Source organism: Delphinus delphis, chromosome 11 (assembly GCF_949987515.2).
Source record: "Delphinus delphis chromosome 11, mDelDel1.2, whole genome shotgun sequence".
Taxonomy (NCBI): domain Eukaryota; kingdom Metazoa; phylum Chordata; class Mammalia; order Artiodactyla; family Delphinidae; genus Delphinus; species Delphinus delphis.
In genome coordinates, this window is record NC_082693.1 from 82,412,746 (window position 1) to 82,432,104 (window position 19,359).

The 19,359-nt window shown below is 39.2% G+C and overlaps 1 protein-coding gene across 1 annotated transcript in view; it reads left to right on the forward strand.

Moving 5' to 3' along the window:
* MYBPC1 (myosin binding protein C1) overlaps positions 1-19,359 on the forward strand; it is a 95,842-nt gene that overhangs the window by 53,675 nt on the left and 22,808 nt on the right. The window contains exons 14-22 of the mRNA XM_060025468.1: positions 196-301; positions 1,523-1,689; positions 3,603-3,765; positions 4,862-4,968; positions 5,293-5,426; positions 11,355-11,514; positions 12,751-12,855; positions 13,617-13,805; positions 15,017-15,151. Coding sequence (XP_059881451.1) covers positions 196-301; positions 1,523-1,689; positions 3,603-3,765; positions 4,862-4,968; positions 5,293-5,426; positions 11,355-11,514; positions 12,751-12,855; positions 13,617-13,805; positions 15,017-15,151 — 1,266 coding nt within the window. The remainder of the gene's footprint in view (positions 1-195; positions 302-1,522; positions 1,690-3,602; positions 3,766-4,861; positions 4,969-5,292; positions 5,427-11,354; positions 11,515-12,750; positions 12,856-13,616; positions 13,806-15,016; positions 15,152-19,359) is intronic.

The window sequence follows — 19,359 nt, forward strand, 5'->3', positions numbered from 1 at the left end:
ACCCAGGGTTGCCAGCTATTTATTTTGCCATGAAAAAATCATAAAAAACCTACCTCCTACCTACCACCATCTAACCATGGCTCTATGATGGATGATACTTTCTTATTGTTGGTTTTTCATCTGTGAACAAACCCAGGATCACAAGGCAGGTTTTTGGACATTTAATGATTCTGATTTTCGTTTTTTTCACACTAGAGCCTCCAGTTATAGTGACCAAACAGCTGGAAGATACAAAAGCGTACTGTGGGGACAGAGTGGAATTAGAATGTGAGGTGTCTGAAGATGATGCCCATGTAAAATGGTAAATAGCTTTCCTGAGGTCTGTCCTTTTTTTTTTTTTTTTTTTTTTTGGGCTGTGTTGGGTCTTCGTTGCTGCACACAGTCTTTCTCTAGTTGCAGCGAGCGGGGGCTACTCTTCATTGCGGTGCACGGGCTTCTCATGGTGGTGGCTTCTCTTGCTGAGGAGCACGGGCTCTAGGCACGCAGGCTTCAGTAGTTGTGGCGCACGGGCTTGGTTGCTCTGCGGCATGTGGGATCTTCCTGGACCAGGGCTCGGACCCATGTCCCCCACATTGGCAGACGGATTCTTAACCACTGTGCCACCAGGGAAGTCCCTGTCCATTTTTAATAGACAAAAAAAGTACCTTCATAGTTTGGAGAACAGGAAATTGCAGATATGAAAAGGATCTCAACCTCATTCGTGTTAGAAGTTTTAACTAAAACTATACTAAGATACTGGGTTTTTTTTCCACCTGTGAAACAGAAAACTGAAAAAAGATCCAGAAATCTATATTGGTAAGGATATAGGGAAATAGGCACTTACTAATAAATGGATGGCTCAAGGTTCTCCAGGTCTGTTTGACTCCAAAGCCCATGGGTGCTCTATACCATGCTTACTCTCACTATGCCATACTGGCAAGTTACATGGAAAATATACTTTTTTTCAAAAAAAAAAGAAAAAATACTTTTTTCATGTTATTCCTAGTAACTTTATTGTTAAGTATCTCAGAAAAATACTTTAGACTGAGAATTACCAATTACTTTAACAGTTCTTAAAAATAAAAAGCATAGTTTTGGGGTCAGATGAGAAGTGTTTTCTCAAGTTCTCTGTGAGTAACCTCAAAATTAAAGACTAGACGATTCGGAATCTTAAAATCTTAATTGAGAAACAGAGTAAATTATGCAGCAGGAATCTCTAGTAATTGGTACAGGATAGATTGTTCATTCTAACCTAGAATCACAACTGTCTTTAAAGTGTATTAAAATGATATTCTTACTAGTGTGTGTCAAGAGCCCAACGTAGGTAATATCCATTGTTAACATCTTTATCTGATTGATCTTAAATGGAAAGAGTGGGCTTATGTTTTTAATGTCATTTTTCAGACAATACTTGTTACAATATTAATCTATTGATACATTGATCCATACATTCTTTAATTCAACAAAAAGGTCTTGAGTGTCTGGTATCTGTCTCCTGAAGGGTCTTTTATAAAACTTTTTTTTATAATCTATTTTAACTCAGGTTTAAGAATGGTGAGGAAATCGTCCCTGGTCCAAGATCAAGACACTACATTAAAGTTGAAGGCAAAAAACACATTTTGGTCATAGAAGAAGCAACAAAGGCTGATACTGCAGAATATTCTGTAATGACAACAGGAGGACAGTCATCTGCTAAACTTACCGTTGACTGTAAGTAAGACTTCCTTGGATGTCTTCCAAGCTGTTTTACTAGTGTCTTGTGTTTGTTAATTCAGTTTTAGGAGAGTTTCAATCTATTTGGCTTGTACTTGTGGCAATTTTAAATATGTAAAATTAGATTCCATTCCAGCTGAGTGTCTACGTCATATCAGTCAGGGACTCTAAGAACTTACTTCTCAGTTTAATAGTAGAATACCAATATTGGGAAGGAAGTATAAAAATCAGCTGCCAGAGAAGTTACCCAAATGGTTAAGAAATATTTCAGTCCCCAAACCATATAAATACATGATAAATACTTAGATATGATATCAAATCCTGATATCCTGTTTGCTTAATCCTTTGGTGACCTTTGGTTTGGTGAATTTGCTATCTCTTCAATAAACATTCAACATTCTTCAATTACATTTGGGCTGAGAAGTTGCTCAAACTAATGGGTCTCAATTGAGAAGACTAAGCTAATTTGCCGATATGCTTTTTTTTTTTTTCACTTTTTTTTTTTTTGCGGGTACGCGGGCCTTTCACTGTTGTGGTCTCTCCCGTTGTGGAGCACAGGCTCCGGACACACAGGCTCAGCGGCCATGGCTCACGGGCCCAGCCACTCCACGGCATGTGGGATCTTCCCGGACTGGGGCACGAACCCGTGTCCCCTGCATCGGCAGGCGGACTCCCAACCACTGCGCCACCAGGGAAGACCGCTTTATTTTTTTTAAACAATTTTTTAAAAGATTTTTTTAAGTCGTTATTGAATTTGTTAGAATATTGCTTCTGTTTTTTATGTTTTGGTTTTTTGGCTGTGAGACATGTAGGATCTTAGCTCCCCAACCAGGGATCGAACCTGCACCCCTTGCATTGGAAGGCAAAGTCTTAACCACTGGACCACCGGGGAAGTCCCCCGATATGCTTTAGAGGCGTGAAAGAATTCATGTCCTTTTCCAAATGCCCCCTAATGGTAGTCAGCTCTTAATGGCAGAGTCTGTCCCTTCCAGTTAGCCATGAAAATTAGAATAGCGAACTTCACAAGAAGATTGGTAATACATGCAGAGCAGAAACTCTGCTTCCTTATTTCTTTCTAAGTCCAGGTGCAATTCATATGATTATTGAATTATTTGGAAGTAATCACAATACACTGCTTATGTTTTGTGGAATGATGGCCATTGTAGTGTAATATCAAAAAGTTTTTTCAACCATAGGCAGCTCCTTATCTGTTTAAAGCAATTACGGTCAGTCCTGCTGTAATGTAACATATGCATTTCTAAAAATTACTGTGCTGTACAAAGTCATGCAATAAAAATCATAGGGCTAATGGGGAAAGTGGGGTTAAGAACACAACACTCAACAATTTTGTCAGGGACACATTTTTTAAAAAATAAAATGATAAGTTATAAGAAAAAAACAGTAGTACAGTTTTACAGATGTTAAATGGTTAATAAATACTACAATAAGTACGGCACTTTACCTTGAAAAAGACCTGAAATTTGCTTGTGGAAGTGGTGTCAGAAGTGTTGCAGTTTGTGAGCTATTGTGAAGTAGTGGAAGGAGGTTATTTGAAATTGGATGGAGAGCTGTCATCTCAGATGTGCACGGATGTGGCGCATTTAACATGGGTGAACTGAAGCAGCTGGTGGATGTTTGAGGCGTACGTGTGTGCTCTGTGCGGTCCTACCTGACTCAGTTCAGCTGGGTGCCGTTTTCTGGATTCACCTAGTCTTTCTCATGAATAAAATCATGCTTAATCGAACGTGAAATGTGTGTTATGCTCTGTCCCCAAATATTTCAACTGCATTGAACAAATTCTCATTTTCAAAACAAGCATTATAGTGAAACTGTACCATTGTGAAATGACACCGTCTTGGCCTGTCTGGAATTTAGATTTGGCACTTAATAACCATCTATTATTTCTGCAGTAAAACCTCTGAAGATATTGACGCCTCTGACTGATCAGACTGTAAATCTTGGAAAAGAAATCTGCTTGAAGTGTGAGATATCTGAAAACTTATCAGGAAAATGGACTAAAAATGGCCTCCCCATTCAGGAGACTGACCATCTAAAGATTGTTCACAGGGGAAGGTAAGTAAGCTAGGGTGGTCCCCAAGTGAGGGCTGGTCCCCATCTTCACTTCTTCTGCTTCCTAAATTACATGATTGGTAAGGATGTTTGGGGAGTACTCATAGGGAGAGGCTCTATTTCCGGTTCTTTGCTTTCAAATAGCAAGGATATGTGATTCCTCTGTTGTACATCATGTCCTACCTGTGATCCTGTACCTGTACCTTACAGTGAGGTGCTGTGTTACTTCAAAACCCATTGACTGAGTCTTTCCATATAAACATGAGCTTAGAGGATACTGAATTCTAGTTCAGGAACTGGTTGAATTGGATTCACTGTCCCTAACCAATAAGTGTCATATGACCTTTCCACAATTTTTTTTGCTGAGGCGGGGGGACGGTTTGCATAATATCCTAGAATCTAGCAAAGATGTAGGAGAAGAGTTCTTAAACTAGGATCCATGGATTTTTAGGAGACTGTGAATGAACTTCAGGGGCCCCCATAAATCCTTTGAAATTGTAAGCAAATTCTGTGTGTACAAAAATACTTGTTTTTCTCCAGATTGAGGAGCCGTAGTGTCCATCAGATATTCACTGGCTCATGCTGCCAAAAAAGTTAAGAACTATTGCTCTTATGCCAATACTTTATAATAACTATAAATGGAGCATAACCTTTAAAAATTGTGAATCACTATGTTGTATACATGAAATATATAATAATGTATGTCAACTAGACCTCAACTTTTTTTAAAAAAAGAACTGTTGCTCTTAGGTTTGCATAAAAAGCCAAAGTCAGGTTATTCTTGGTAATTTCTTGAATCTTAAAATACGGCATCAGTGAGGTGTTATCTTCTATCCTTTTTTAAGCTATGAGATTTTAAAAAGGAACAAGAGATTCTTGCATAGTAAGCAGGCTGTATTTGTAGAGATAGTTTCATATAGCCCAAAATAAATACTGAATATGGATCAATAAATAGGATAATTAAGGCATCACGTTATTCTCAGTCTCTCTCCAGGCTGCACTAAACAAGTTAAGATAAAACCAGGTGTCTCCTCAGTTTGGGTCCTACACAGTCTAAATCTTTGCAAAGTCTTAGAAATATGTTTTTTCATTTCCTTAGAATCCACAAATTAGTGATAGCCAATGCTCTCGTTGAGGACGAAGGTGATTATGTATTTGCACCAGATGCCTACTCGGTTACTTTGCCTGCCAAAGTTCATGTTATTGGTGAGTAGATAAAAGAGATCATTGCAGAGTTGTGTTCTTGTTTTTCTGGTTTTGCTTACCTTGGAATTATATTCAAAATGTGATATTTAAAGAAAAATACATGAATTGGTAGTAATCGCTAATCATAATAGTTGATTCTTAAGAGGTCTTGACAACGAAGTAGTTTTGCAAGGTACCAGGCACCAACTACTTTGACTCCGCTTATATCCTTTTTGACTGGATAAAATATTGGTTACTACCAATGTTTAACACTAGCCAAGTACTAACCCAGATAATCACATGGAAATAACCGTCTGATAACAAAGGCCACGGTTAATATTCCAGATCCTCCGAAGATCATACTGGATGGTCTTGATGCTGACAATACAGTGACAGTAATTGCAGGAAACAAGCTTCGTCTAGAGATTCCCATCAGTGGAGAACCACCTCCTAAAGCCATTTGGAGCCGAGCAGATAAGGTTTGTTCTATACACACACACACACACACACAAACACACACACAGCCTACCCTACTCCCTGTCTCCCGTGAGTCACATGAAAGAAGGCAGCAAATAAATGTACAGTAAAGATGTAACTCCTTTAATAAAGAAAGATTACTGATTTTCAGGCAAATATAATAACTATTCATTTGCTTTTCATATTTCTGACTACCTACTATGTGACCCTGTGCATATGCATATGAATGTTATTATGTGCAGTGAATGAGGTTCTACCTTTCCTTCTAATGGGTGTCAGGGAATGGGGTGGAAGAGAAATAGACAATGAATTATTAAATAAATAAATAAACAAAGTCACTTTGGATAGTGATGAGTGCTACGAAAATTAAAAAAAACAAAACAAAACAGGGTGGGACTTCTCTGGTGCTGCAGTGGTTTAAAATCCGCCTACCAATGCAGGGGACACGGGTTCGATCCCTGGTCCAGGAAGATTCCACATGCCACAGAGCAACTAAGCCCATGTGCCACAACTACTGAGCCTGTGCTCTAGAGCCCGCAAGCCACAACTACTGAGCCTGCATGCCACAGCTACTGAAGCCTGTGCGCCTAGAGCCTGTGCTCAACAAGAGAAGCCACCACAATGAGAAGCCCGTGCACCGCAAGGAAGAGTAACCCCCTCTCGTCGCAACTAGAGAAAGCCTGCGCACAGCAACGAAAACCCAATGCAGCCAAAAATAAAATAATTATTTAACAACAACAAAACAGGGTAATATGATTAATAAGTGACTGCATGGGGCATGAGAACAGCCTCTATGAATGACAACAAGAAACCATTTTGAGAAGATCAAAGCAAAGAGATTTCCAGTTGATGTCAATGCAAGTGCAAAGAACAAGAGGAGAGAATGCACTTAATGTGTTGGAGGAATACAAAGAAGGCCAGTGTGGCCAAGGCAGCGTGAGTGAGGAGGAGAATAATAAATAAGATTGGGGTGGTAGAGTAGAGCCGGCTCAGGTGTGACTCTGCAACTTCCTATATAAAATGTTTTAGGCGCAGTAAAACTGTTCCATATGATACTAAAATTATGGATACGTGTCATAGGTTTGTCAAAACCCATAAAATGTACAACACCAAGAGTGAACCCTGATGTAAACTATAGACTTTCAAAGATAATGTGTCAATGTAGGTTCATTAATTATAACAAGTGTACCCACTCTAGTGGGGGATGTCAGTAGTGGGGAAAGTTATGTGTGTGTGGAGACAGGGGTTATATGAGAACTCTTTGTACTTTTTCCATTCAATTTTGCAGGGAACTCAAAGCTGCTCTAAAAAATAATTTGTTTTTTTTTTGTTTAAATGTTGGAGAATGTTTCCTCCTTTTCCATTTTCTGGAGGAAAAAAAAAGCTTTATTGAGCTATGGGACAACTTCAAGCAGTCAAATCTATGTGTAATTGGAGTCCCCAAAGAGGGGGACATAAAAATATATAGAGAAAAAATGGCCCCAAATTTTCCAAATTTGATAAAAACTAGAAAATCTCAGATACAAGAAGCTCAATAAAATCCAAGTACAAGGAACATTAAGACATCTACACCAAGACCCATCATAATCAAATTGCTCAAAATCTGTGGTTAAGAAAAAATCTTAAAAGTAGTCAGAGGGCTTCCCTGGTGGCGCAGTGGTTGAGAGTCCACCTGCCGATGCAGAGGACGCCGGTTCGTGCCCCGGTCCAGGAAGATCCCACATGCCACGGAGTGGCTGGGCCCGTGAGCCATGGCTGCTGAGCCTGTGCGTCCGGAGCCTGTGCTCCGCAACGGGACAGGCCACAACAGTGAGAGGCCCGTGTACCGCAAAAAAAAAAAAAAAAAAATGTAGTCAGAGAAAAAGTCACGTTAAACCCGTGGGAACAAAGACAAAGATGACAGCTGATCTCTGGAAACAAAGCAAGTGAGAAGACAGTGGAGCAACGTTTAAAGGGGGAAAAACTGTCAACCTAGAATTCTATACTCAGTAGAAATAATTATCAGAAATGAAGGCAAAATAAAATTATTTATATACAAAAGCTGAAAGAAGTCATCTCCAGCAGACTTGCACTACAAGAAATGTTAAAAGAAGTCCTAAAGTCAAAAGGAAATGATACTAAGATGAAAACATTTTCACAAAGGAGCTATCAATAAGTGGGTCAGAAATAATAACTACATGGATAAATGTATAAAATATTTTTTCTTATTATTTAAATCTCCTTAAAAAGATACTTGGTTTTTTAAACAAAAATAATAACAATGTGCCATGGCCTTCAAACATAAGTGTAAGTAAAATTTGTAACAATGAAAACATAAGGCCAAGAGGGGAGAAAGGAAGTAAGGATTGAAAGGAGTGAAATGGATGTATGCTATTGTAAGTTTCTTTTGCTAAATGTAAAGTATCATAATACCACGTGAAGGTAGACTATACTATAAACCCTAAAGGAACCACTAAAATAATAAAACAGAGTTATAGCTAATAGGCCAACACAGGATGTAAAATGGAGCCACAAAAACATATCTAATGAATCCAAAAGGAAGCAGCAAAAGAGACACAAAGGACAGATGGGACAAATAGAAAACAATTAGCAAGATGATAGAATTACAAAGAAAAATAGGTAAGTTAGAGATTTTACTACTTTTCTCAATAGCTGATAGAACAAAATGTACAAGTTTTGAGAAATACTATCAACCATCTTGATGTAGTTGACATTTATAGAACACTCCACTGAACAAAGTAGACTGGGCATTATTTTAAGATGCACGTGGAAGATTTACCAAAATAGACCATAAATAAGTCTCAGTAAATGTGAAAGGATTCAGGTCATGCAAGATATATTCTCTGACCACAGTGGAATTAATTAGAAAACAATAACAAAGATTTGGAAAATTTCCAAATATTTAGAAACTAAGTAGCTTTTTTAAAAAGTAACTCATGGATCAAAGAAGAAATTACAAGGGAAATTAGAAAATATTTATGAACACAACACATATCAGAATTTGCAAAATAGCACTAAATCAGTACTGAATAGCCCTATATCTATGAAAGAAATGAAATTTGTAGTTTAAAATCTTTTCACAAAACAAATTCCACATCTAGATGGCTTTATTGGTTAGTTCCACCAAACATTTAAGAAAGAAATAATACAGATTCAATGCAAACTCATCCAGAAAATTGAAGAAGAGAAGATAGGAATACTTCCCAACACATTCTTTTTTTTTTTTTTTTTTGCGGTACATGGGCCTCTCACTGCTGTGGCCTCTCCCGTTGCGGAGTACAGGCTCCAGACGCGCAGGCTCAGCGGCCATGGCTCACGGGCCTAGCTGTTCCGCGGCATGTGGGATCTTCCTGGACCGGGGCACGAACCCATGTCCGCTGCATTGGCAGGCGGACTCTCAACCACTGTGTCACTAGGGAAGCCCCCCCAACACATTCTTGAAGGCCAGTATTACCCTTATAGCAAAACCAGAAAAAGACATTACAAGAAGAGAAAACTACAAATCAATATCACTCCTGAACAGAGATGAAAAAATTCTAAACAGAATTTAGCAAATCAAATCTAAAAATACATAAAAGGAACAGTACATTATATCCAGGTGGGACTTATCCCAGGAATGCAAAGGTAGGTTTAACATTTTCAAATAAGTTAATATAATTCAGCATATTAACAAACCAGAGAAAAAATGTGGTCATCTCGATAGACACAGAAAAGCATTTGACAGAATCCAACATCCATTCCTAGTAAAAATCTCTCAGCAAACTTGGAAGTGAAAGGAACTTCCTCAGCATAATAAAAGACATCCATAAAAATGCTACAACTATAATCCTACTTAATAGTGAAAGGTTGAATTCTTTCCCTTTAAGATCAGAAAGAAGAGAGAAAAGATGTTCACTCTCACCACTTCTGTTCAACATTGTACTGGAGGTTCTAGCCAGGGCGATCAAGCAAGAAAGAGAAGTAAAAGACATCCATTTTGGAAAGGAAGAAGTAGAACTGTCTTTATTTGCAGATGACATAATCATTGATGTAGAAAATCCAATGTAATCTGCAAAAAAAATCTACTAGAACAAATGGTCATAGTAGCCTTATTTGTAATATTCAAAAGCTGAAAACAATGCAAATTCCATCAGTGGGTGAATGTATAAACAAATTGTAAGAAATTCATACAAGGGAGTACTGCAATAACTTGGATGACTCTCAAAATAATTATGCTGTGTGAAAGAAGATGGAACAAAAAACAAAGAGTATTTTTTAAAAGCCATTAAAAAAAACCTGACAGTACCAAATGCTGGCAAGGATATGGAACAATTAAACTCTCATACATTGCTGGTGGGAATGCAAAATGGTACATCCACTTTGGAAAACAGTTTGGTAGTTTTTTATAAAGTTAAGCATGAGCTTACCATAAAACTCCCCAAGGCTATTCCTAGGTATTTACCCAAAAGAAATGAAACACATGCCCACACAAAAACTCGTATAGGAATGTTCATGGCAGACTTATTTATAATTGTCAAAACCTGGAAATGACTCAAAAGTCCAATTGTACAAACATATTCCAACTGCACGTGGAATATACAATGGAAAACTACTCAACAATGAAAAGGAACGTACTAGCAATACAAGCAGCAACATGGATCAGTCTAAAAATATGCACTTGGAAGACTACATACTGTTTGATTCCATTTATATGGCATTCTGGAAAAGGGGAAACCAAAGGGGCAAATAACAGACCAGTGGGTGCCAGGGACCAGGACGTGGGGTTAGTGGGTTGCATGCCAAGGAGCATGGAGACACTGTGAGATGTGATGGAAACAGTCTGTAGCTTGATTATGGGGGTGGTTACACACTCACATAAATTTGTCAAAATTCATAGATTATATATCTAAAACTATGAATTTTACTTGATGTAAATTATAGCATAAGAAACAAAATAAAACATAGAAATATGAAGAGGATAATATAACACCACCCTAAGTAAGGTATTTTTCTTTTCAAGCAGAACATCTTTTACAATCTTAAGATTAGAATTTGGCTAAACTGAGGAAATTTTTTTCTATTATAAAATGAGAATTGTGAAAGCCATTTCAAGTATTCTTACCATTGCCACAATCTTATGTTATTGAAGACTTACAAGTCCTAATCCAGACACAAAAGAGTAGAGTTGATAACAGTGGCAAATTACCCTCTTTCTAAATTGCTTTGACCTTTCTCTGTTTTTCCTCTTTGTATATTGGCTGTCTATTATTGCATGGAAGATATGGCCTGGGAATCAGAAAAATGTAATGCTGCTTTAAACTTCTGGTGTAAGGAAGAAGGAAGGCGAGAAATGAAGGAAAATAAGAAGGGGAAAAGGAGAAGGAGAAGAAGGAGAAAAGAAAGAAAATATAATAGAAGTCTCAACCTCACTCTGTCTTTACTTTGGGAATTAGATGTTCATTCTTTCATGTCTACTGGAAGGGAAAACTCAGTACTCAACTTGTATGGGAAATTGGCACTGTGGCCTTCTTCAACCCTTTTCAGTATTTTTAAATTTCCGAGACATCTAAAGAAATGAACAAATCATTATTTAGTTTCTGATATGAGTTTAAGTATTTCTAATTTCATGTACAAAGAAACTCTTCTCCTAGAATGACACTTCTGCGCTTGTATTTTGGGTCCTCCAACTTTCTCTTTAAGGAGTTAATGGGTAGTGAACTCTGGAGTCAAATCCCTGTTCTACCACTTCTTAGCCGTGTAACCTCGGGCCACAGTTCTTCCCGTGTGTAAAATGGGATGACAATACTTTTGTCCTTAGAGCTGGTGGAGGATTAAACTAAGAACACATATTTCAGGCATTAGCACCATGTCCAGCTTAAGTGCCCAGGCACTCTGGAGGTGTCCTTGTTGTTTGCATAGGTCATGCCACATTGTATTTCTTTCCTCTGTAGGCTATTATGGAGGGCGGTAGCCGAATAAGAACTGAAAATTACCCTGACAGCACCACTCTGGTTATTGATGTAGCAGAAAAAGATGATTCTGGTCTTTACCACATAAATCTGAAAAATGAAGCTGGGGAAGCCCATGCAGCCATCACGATTAAAGTTGTGGGTAAGGCCTCTGAGTCAGCAGACTTCTAGAATCAGGCTGACACGTCTAGATCCAAAGTAGACTTTGCAAGTTCTTGGTTCTCTCAGCTTTTCTGGGTAGCCAACAAAGAAGCACACGGTATAGCTGTATTTTATAAATCACTGCCTTTCTTTTTTTATCTTTGCCACTTCTTTATATGTCTTTCTTTCTCTTTTCTTTCCTTTTTCTTCCTTTTCCTTTCCTTTCCTCTCCTGTCTCTTTACTTGCCTAGAGGACTAGTTGCGGTGAGGAGTAGCTAAGGTTAGCCTTTTGGGGTTGCTGTCATTAGCTCTCCACAGTCACACTCCCTTTCAGTGCCCTCTACAGTCACTGACACACAATTGCTAAATAATTTCCAACATCAAACTCACTGTAGAGGAGTAAGATCTGCCTTGGTTCTTAGATGACCATTTAAGTCCATTTTTCCTGATCCTGAAATCAAGTGAACTCAGTATGGCAGATTACTGGTGGTCCAAGGTCTCATGATCTCTTCATCCCACTTTAGCTTTCCCTTAAGAAACATATTACTTTTTTTTCTTTTCTCTCTCTCTTTTTTTTTGGCCATGCCATGGGGCATGCGGAATCTTAGTTCCCCTACCAGAGATCGAACCCGTACCTGCAGCAGAAGTGCAACGTCCTAACCACTGGACCACCAGGGAATTCCCGAGAAACATATTTCAAATTGATCCAAAACTAAGGTCACTTTGTTATGTACTGAACTCTATTTACAAGACATGGTAACTTGCCATTTTTGACTTGGATTTCTACCAGTCAACATCTTATACAACAACTGATGTAAAATGTGCAGTAATTAGTCCTTGATTCAGTTCTGCTGCAAGGTCACTTCTGTGGTTAAAAAACAAAAAAACAAAATCACGTCCAACATTTAGGCAATCATTTCTTAGTCGCCATTTTCAAGGTAAATAACAGAAGTCTTGGGTTTCATACGGTTCTGTAATGTGACACTAGTTTAAAGGATTTGGAGACATCGTTATTTTATTTGTATCGGGCTCACCTTCCCTGATTCCATATGGAGCGTGACGTTGCACCCAAATTAGTTACCCAGTGCACTTCAGTAAACATGGAAAAATAATAAGAAATAACCTTGCTTCTATGATTATCATCCAAAAACATATTTTCCAATGAACATTCTTCTTTGTGCTCTCACTCCCTCAATTTTATTTTATTTTATTCTATTCCATTTCTTGTTTGCTACAGATGTCCCTGATCCTCCAGTGGCGCCGAATGTGACACACGTGGGAGATGAGTGGTGCATCATGAACTGGGACCCTCCTCTCTATGATGGAGGGTCCCCAATCTTAGGTAACTGCGTGTTGGTCCATCTGTGGACCTGCCAGCGGAGTTGGTGTCCTCTTTATGCACATTAGTACAAAGCACATTTTAAAATACTGCATTTAGAAGAAAACTTTTAAGTATCCATTCACATTGAAATATATTGGGGGATGCTTTATAAGTACTTGAGATTTAAATAGCTCTGATGAATATCATCTGATTGCCTGTCCTCTTTTTTTGTTTGACGTTTCTGTTCAATATATAATTTTGAAACAACTATAGGTCTAACTTTATTCTGGTCAGTAAATGCCTAGATCCATAGAATTATGTCTATGAGGCAATTTCTTCTAGAGTTAAATACTTAGAAGAATTTGCTTCCCCTGTGGAACAGGAACTTTCTTTTACTTGCTAATAATGAAACTCACAAAACTGGTTATTTCCCCCTTCTTACATTGCTGGGACTCAAAGCCACATCTGTTGCTCAAATAGAGTGACTATGTAAGTTTCTATGGCCTACATATCTGTGGTTTATTTTTTCTCTTCTCTTCCTAGTACAATTTTAATTTTTTCTAGTCTTATTATTTTTAGCTATATCCCATGATGTTAATATTTGTATTATTTATAATCTCTCTCAAAAAAACCAATGGAATAAGATGGGTTAAAAATACATATATGACTATTTCACTTAGAGTGCTGAGAATATGGGAAATTTTTGAACATTCTAATATCTGACAAAGTTTAATTTTGGAGACCAAGGAAAAACTTCAGTTTCCATTTTGCGTCCCCTTCAGGTTACTTCATTGAGAGGAAAAAGAAGCAAAGCTCCAGGTGGATGAGGCTGAATTTTGATCTCTGCAAAGAAACAACCTTTGAGCCCAAGAATATGATTGAAGGTGTGGCCTACGAGGTCCGCATCTTTGCCGTCAATGCCGTTGGCCTCTCCAAGCCCAGTATGCCCTCCAAACCTTTTGTTCCATTGGGTGAGTCAAGAGAGGTGTGTCTTTGTCATGAAAATCGTTGCCCCAGATTGTGACTGCTTCCTTCTGACCTCTAACTGGAGCAGACCTGGAAGCTTCTTAGAGTGATACAGGAGTAGGAGACTAGAGGTGGTTAGGGGCAATTTTCTAAGAAATTACAAGCAACACAATAGAGTTGAATGCCTTCATAATGTAGGCCCTGGAATTTATTACCAGAATCCCAAGGACAGCTGTGGGTGGCTCTGTTTGCCCCTTCCCACTGGAAACATGTAGCTGGGCCCATTGACACAAGACTACCCCCATTTGTCCTTCTGAAAGTATAACCCAGCACCCTGGTGTAAACACTATAACTAAAACAAATTGACATCAATTCAACCAAGCACACTTGAAAGCTAGTCTCTTTGCTTTATAGTCACACTTTAAATGTTATCTATTGAACCAAAAATGTCAGTTCAGTAAAGGCAAAGAAAGAGAAGACAAGACGTCTCCACTATTTTCTGGTAGTGAGTAGATTTTTCAATAGAAATATTTAGTACAAGAGTTTGCACTTTAAAATTAGAAAGTTATGGAAAATTTACTCTAGATCATTAGATCTCAAATTTTGACTTTTTCAACTTCCTGGTCCTCCCAGACTCCCATGTCAACCTCCCAAATGGAGGGAAATGTGGCAGCGTTGATAAAAAAATTTTCACATCTGGCAGATCTTTGCCGTAAACACAGCATATGCTCGAGGAGTCTCATTGAATTTTATTAACACGTGGGGGCTTCTATGTATATTTTTTATTATTTATTTATTTACTTACTTATTTTTAGCTGTGTTGGGTCTTCGTCGCTGCGCCTGGGCTTTCTCTAGTTGTGGCGAGCAGGGGCTACTCTTCATTGCAGTGCACGAGCTTCTCATTGTGGTGGCTTCTCTTGTTGCAGAGCACGGGCTCTAGGCGTGTGGGCTTCAGTAGTTGTGGCTCGCGGGCTCTAGAGCGCAGGCTCAGTAGTTGTGGCTCACGGGCTTAGCTGCTCAGCGGCATGTGGGATCTTCCCGGACCAGGGCTTGAACCCATGTCCCCTGCATTGGCAGGCGTATTCTTAATCACTGTGCCACCAGGGAAGTCCCTGTGTATATTTTTATTTGTATCCTAGTTCATTTTATCACAGTTCCTGTGCCATAATTCTGTACTTAATAATTTCTTCTTTTTCTGTCTCTTTTATCTCTGAAGCTGTAACCAGCCCACCTACTCTTCTGACTGTTGACTCTGTAACTGACACCACTGTCACAATGAAGTGGCGGCCCCCCGACCAGATTGGTGCAGCAGGTTTAGATGGCTATGTGCTAGAGTATTGCTTTGAAGGAAGTAAGTACAACTAGTAGTTCAAACGAATACCGTCATCAATAGGTGAGATATGCCCCCCCTTTGTTGCTCTTTCTTGGGAACTCATCTCCTTCCTACTGAAAATGACAACAAGCCAAAGGTCATCCTTCTATGAAGGATGAGAATTTAGCCCTTCTTTGTTACTTGACTAACTAATTGAGCTCTCAAAAATATCCCAGGTAGGCTCCCAGATCCGACAACACGAGTGATCTAGGACATAGGAGGAGAGATTCTGATCAAACGTCAGGGATTCCCACTTCTTGAATTGGTGGAATTAAAATGTACCAAAGCAAAATAAAGTTCTAGGTAGGATAAAGCAAGTTGGAAATTCTAAACTCTATATTGAGCAGAGGTCAGCTATCAACAGAGCTGCCTAATTCTGGGTAATAAAGAGAGATTATATACTAGACCATCTGGTGATCAATTCTGCCTTCTTAAAGGGAAAAAAAAGAATAATTAAGGACAATTTTCAGTGTTTAAAAGAATCAGCATTAAATCCCAGAGGGTGTAAGAAATAGATTCAACATTGTGGCAGTAACTTGTCTCAGGATATGGGTGCATAAAAATTTAATGGCTTAAATTTAGGAGGGGAAGAGAAATAGGCAAAAAACCCTTGTTGATAGAAATAATAGAAAAAGAGAAAATGACACAAGAAAATATAGGCCAGAGTGTACCTAAAACCAAAAAAAGATGTGAAATTCACTAAAAGCTTCTTGTGTTTTTGATTTCATACTTGTCACGATTTGGAGATGGGTGAATAAAATTGCCCCAGCTCTGGACTCGGGCTGCATTCTAGGTCATGGTAGGGAAACAATCCACCAGGGAAGTTTGTTCCTTCTCCACAAATGAGAGGCCCAGACTTGGTCTCTAACTCTAAGAAAACTCTTTGGACCCCAAACTTTAACGTGGATCTTACGTGAAGGAAAGAGAGACTCCAGAGCACATTTGGGAAACCAGGAGTGTGAACACTTCCCCAGAAGGAAAACCTCTATGGAGAAGAAATTTCTAACTTTGAAGAGAAAACTGCTGAAGAAGAAGCCCCAGGCTTCTGGACGGGGGCACGCGTGGAAATAACGCGTGTTGGTCGGGAGAGGAGAGAGAAAGGGAGAATAAAGCATCTTGGTAACACTTAGTTCCGTTCACATGCACTCACTCACAGAACGCTATTGTTGATTTTTCCAGGGCTTAGACAGCCACTAACCAAAACCAGTGGAGACATTATAATCTTGAGTGCTTTGGAGTATGGTTTATTCCCATTCCATTCCCCTCCCCCAATTTGAAAAACTCCCAAGCCCTCCTCTCTGTTATTTATACCGCCCAGCTAACAGAACTTTTCAATCTTCTGTGTGATGAATACAAAGCTTTTGTGTATGTATGAAACAGAGCAAATTGTTTACTCTTTTCTTTCTGATAGGTTTAAAAAGTAAGAAGATACAGCAAAATGATAGATGGCTGTCATTTTGATGTTACCCACCTTAGATAAAATGCAATGAAGTGTATTTTACATAATTCTGTGTGTTGTCTGTGTAGATATATATGTATACTTGCATATACATATATATATGTACACAGTCATTATTATGTATATATTTTGCCACGTAACGTTTTGGAATTAGCTTTCTATGGAAGTTTTTTTATAACGTGTATATCTTTCTTCTTGCAGTCTTTTCTTACTTCCTTTATGTGGCTGCCCTATTCTTCATTCTCTTTTAATGGCTGTTGTCCTCCAGACTAATTTTCTGAAGTGTTTAATGCTTTTAGATATGGCAGGTTTTACTCTGTGAGATAATTCTTTCTTTCATAAGATCGTGTGTTGGTTTGGACTCTGTCTTTCTCTTGGTGTTTATTTTATTGTTTAATGCCTGCACCATTTTACTCTTCTTCCTTAAAAATTCTCCTCATGTATTAAATAACTTTCACATTCCCTTCCTGTTTTCTTTCTCTTTCCCTCAAGTAGTTCAAATATGAAGAGATGTTTTCGTTTCCCTCTGATCTTTTTTTTTAACACCTTTATTGGAGTATAATTGCTTTACAATGGTGTGTTAGTTTCTGCTTTATAACAAAGTGAATCAGTTATACATATGTTCCCATATCTCTTCCCTCTGTGTCTCCCTCCCTCCCACCCTCCCTACCCTACCCCTCTAGGTGGTCACAAAGCACCGAGCTGATCTCCCTGTGCTATGCGGCTGCTTCCCACTAGCTAGCTATTTTACGTTTGGTAGTGTATATATGTCCATACCACTCTCTCACTTTGTCACAGCTTACCCTTCCCCCTCTCCATATCCTCAAGTCCATTCTCTAGTAGGTCTGTGTCTTTATTCCCATCTTACCCCTAGGTTCTTCATGACCTTTTTTTTTTCCCTCAGATTCCATATATATGTGTTAGCATACGGTATTTGTTTTTCTCTTTCTGACTTACTTCACCCTGCATGACAGACTCTACGTCCATCCACCTCACTACAAATAACTCAATTTCATTTCTTTTTATGGCTGAGTAATATTCCATTGTATATATGTGCCACATCTTCTTTATCCATTCATCGGATGATGGACACTTAGGTTGCTTCCATCTCCTGGCTATTGTAAATAGAGCTGCAATGAACATTTTGGTACATGACTCTTTTTGAATTATGGTTTTCTCAGGGTATATGCCCAGTAGTGGGATTGCTGGGTCATATGGTAGCTCTATCTTTACTTTTTTAAGGAACCTCCATACTGTTCTCCATAGCGGCTGTATCAATTTACATCCCCACCAACAGTGCAAGAGGGTTCCCTTTTCTCCACACCCTCTCCAGCATTTATTGTTTCTAGATTTTTTGTTGATGGCCATTCTGACTGGTGTGAGATGATATCTCATTGTAGTTTTGATTTGCATTTCTCTAATGATTAGTGATGTTGAGCATTCTTTCATGTGTTTGTTGACAGTCTGTATATCTTCTTTGGAGAAATGTCTATTTAGGTCTTCTGCCCATTTTTGGATTGGGTTGTTTGTTTTTTTGTTATTGAGCTGCAGGAGCTGCTTGTAAATTTTGGAGATTAATCCTTTGTCAGTTGCTTCGTTTGCAAATATTTTCTCCCATTCTGAGGGTTGTCTTTTGGTCTTGTTTATGGTTTCCTTTGCTGTGCAAAAGGTTTTAAGTTTCATTAGGTCCCAACAGCACATTAAAAGGACCATACACCATGAACAAGTGGGGTTTATTCCAGGAATGCAAAGATTCTTCAATATACGCAAATCAACCAACGTGATACACCATATCCCTCTGATCTTGTTTCGTCCTGTTTTCTCTTGAAATTTTCTTCTTCCCTAGTTCTTCACTCTTTCATGCATGTTTTCTTAGTCTCCTATTTCACGTTCTCATCCATCATCTCTTCATTGTGAAAATATCAACACAGTAGCTCCCAAACAGACCATTGGCTTCAAGATGTATCTCTTTTTCAAAGTCCTAAGTAATTTGTATCATCCACATGCTTCTCGCTTGCTGCCCCTTCTCCCTGATGCTCTTAGAAGGCTTGAAATAAGAGAGAGGAGAAGGTTCCAAGAGGGGCCAGTCTAGTCCCCACCCCCCTGCTCTGTTCCTGGTAACCTAGATGGTCATCATCCCAAGCTAGTGGGGTGCACCTACAGGCACTCTGTGTCAGCAGCATTCCCTCCACTCGTGTGGAATGCGGGAACCAGGACAGCTCAGTTTGCCAGACGAAGAGCTTGTTGTCATGGCAACCAGGTGCTGCCTCCTGGGCTGCTGGGGCAGTTTCCACTTCCATGGAGGACCTTTTCATTTCCTGGTAAGACGGGGCTGGCCGTATCTCAAGTGCCCTCACTCCCAGACTCTGATGTGTGAGCCCCATAGTGGGAGAACTGCGTTCCCTGGGGCCCCACAGGACCCTCCCAGGCTGAAGTAGCAGGGACAGGAGCAAGGGTAGACTGTTCCACTGTGCACTGCTCCCCTGTAGAGTCCAGAACCTGCTCCGCCTTTGTCTCCAGGGTCTTGCTTTGTTGTTCTCTACCTCTTGCTCCCACAGTTGGAGGTGCCCCAGCCTCCTTTCTCCTCCTCTTCTCTGTGGCAAGTGCCTCAGGACAAAAAAACCCCCACAGTCTGAATAGAGCAGGCTGTGCCCCTCCTGAGGAATTACCCCCTCCTCTAATGTGTTTGGTCTCTTCCGTCACTGTTCTGAAGACAAATATCTTTGCA